This window comes from Poecilia reticulata, unplaced genomic scaffold, assembly GCF_000633615.1.
Source record: "Poecilia reticulata strain Guanapo unplaced genomic scaffold, Guppy_female_1.0+MT scaffold_2027, whole genome shotgun sequence".
Classification (NCBI taxonomy): Eukaryota; Metazoa; Chordata; class Actinopteri; order Cyprinodontiformes; family Poeciliidae; genus Poecilia; species Poecilia reticulata.
Window position 1 is genome coordinate 1 of NW_007616756.1, and position 1,689 is coordinate 1,689.

Below are 1,689 nucleotides of genomic sequence, written 5' to 3' on the forward strand. Positions count from 1 at the left end.
GCTGAACGAGAGGGCTGCCCGTTGTCCTCCACTATGACAGTCAGTCTTTGTTTCACAGCATCTTTGTCAGTCACCTGACGGATAGTTCTTATTTCTYCATTCTGTAAGCCCACTTCAAACAGCGCTCTGTCTGTCGCTTTCTGGAGTTTATAGGAGAGCCAGGCATTCTGTCCAGAGTCCACATCCACAGCCACCACTTTAGTCACCAGGTAGCCCACATCTGCTGAACGAGGCACCATTTCAGCCACCATGGAGCCACCAGTCTGGACTGGGTACAGAACCTGAGGTGGATTATCGTTCTGATCCTGGATCAAAATTTTCACAGTCACGTTGCTGCTGAGTGGAGGAGAGCCTCCGTCCTGCGCTTTCACGCAGAAGTGGAAATCTTTGATCTGCTCGTAGTCAAAGGAACGCACTGCATGGATGACTCCACTCTCAGCACTGACGGACACGTATGAGGAGACTGGCACTCCGTTAACAGAGGACTCCTCCAGTATGTAAGAAACRCGAGCATTTTGATTCCAGTCAGCATCTGCAGCTTTCACAGTAAATATAGACACACCTGGTGTGTTGTTTTCTACAATGTAGGCCTGATACGAGCTCATCTCAAATACAGGTGCATTATCATTCACATCAGAGATATGTAAGGTGAGAGTGACGCTGCTGGAGAGGGAGGGGACTCCTTCATCAGAACAGGTTATGGTGATATTAAACTCTGCTGCTGTTTCTCTGTCTAATTCTGTGTCTGTCACTAAGCTATAGAAATCATTAGCTGAYGATTTTAAACTGAAATGTGTATCATCATTTACGAAGCATTTTACTTTTCCATTTTTCCCTGAGTCTTTGTCCTCGATGCTTATCACTGTYACTACTGTATTTAGTTTCACGTYCTCTGAAATAARTGTAGACTTTGACATGATTTTAATTTGTGGGCTGTTATCATTTGTGTCTTGTATATCGACCAATAATTTGCAAGAATCTGTGAGACCACCTTCATCACTAGCAAGTAAATGTATCTGATAACTTCTGGACTCTTCAAAATCYGTATTTCCAATTAAAATCACCTCACCGCTTTCTTGGTTTACTTCAAATATACTTTTGACATCATCGAAGGTGTTTGTAATTGTATATGTTATCTTACTGTTCAAACCTTCGTCTGCGTCTGAAGCTTTAACTGTTGCAACAACTGTTCCCTTTGCTGAATTTTCAGTAACAGTAGCTTTGTATATCTGCTGTGTGAAAACAGGAGCATTATCGTTGACGTCTAGCACTGTAATAACAATTTGCATCGTTCCTGACATCTGTAACGCTCCTCCATCTACAGCTGTTAACACCAGATTTATATTTTCCTGTTTTTCTCTGTCCAACGGCTTCTGTAACACCATCTCTACATTTTTATTCCCATCGGGGTTGTTGTGTAGTTTTAACTCAAAATTATCTGTTGGTTTTAAAGTGTAGCTTTTGAGGTCATTAACTCCGACATCAAGATCGACAGCTCTTTCCAAAACAAATTTAGCTCCGATCGCTGCCGATTCACTAATCTTGAATTTCTTCTCTCGTTTCTCAAAAGATGGCGCATTGTCGTTAATATCCGTGATCTGAATCGTTACGCTATAAAATTCAATTGGGTTTTCTAAAATAATCTGAAAATGTAAAGAACAAGGCGTCGTCTTTTTGCAAAGGCTTTCT

The 1,689-nt window shown here is 41.6% G+C and overlaps 1 protein-coding gene across 1 annotated transcript; it reads right to left on the minus strand.

Annotated features, from left to right (window-relative positions):
- Positions 1 to 7: 7 nt before the first annotated feature.
- Positions 8 to 1,682, minus strand: LOC103461523 (protocadherin beta-16-like; the record flags this gene model as incomplete). Its single annotated transcript, XM_008403803.1, has 1 exon — positions 8 to 1,682. A coding segment is annotated over one exon (1,675 nt), but the record flags the coding sequence as incomplete, so codon positions are not given.
- Positions 1,683 to 1,689: the final 7 nt, after the last annotated feature.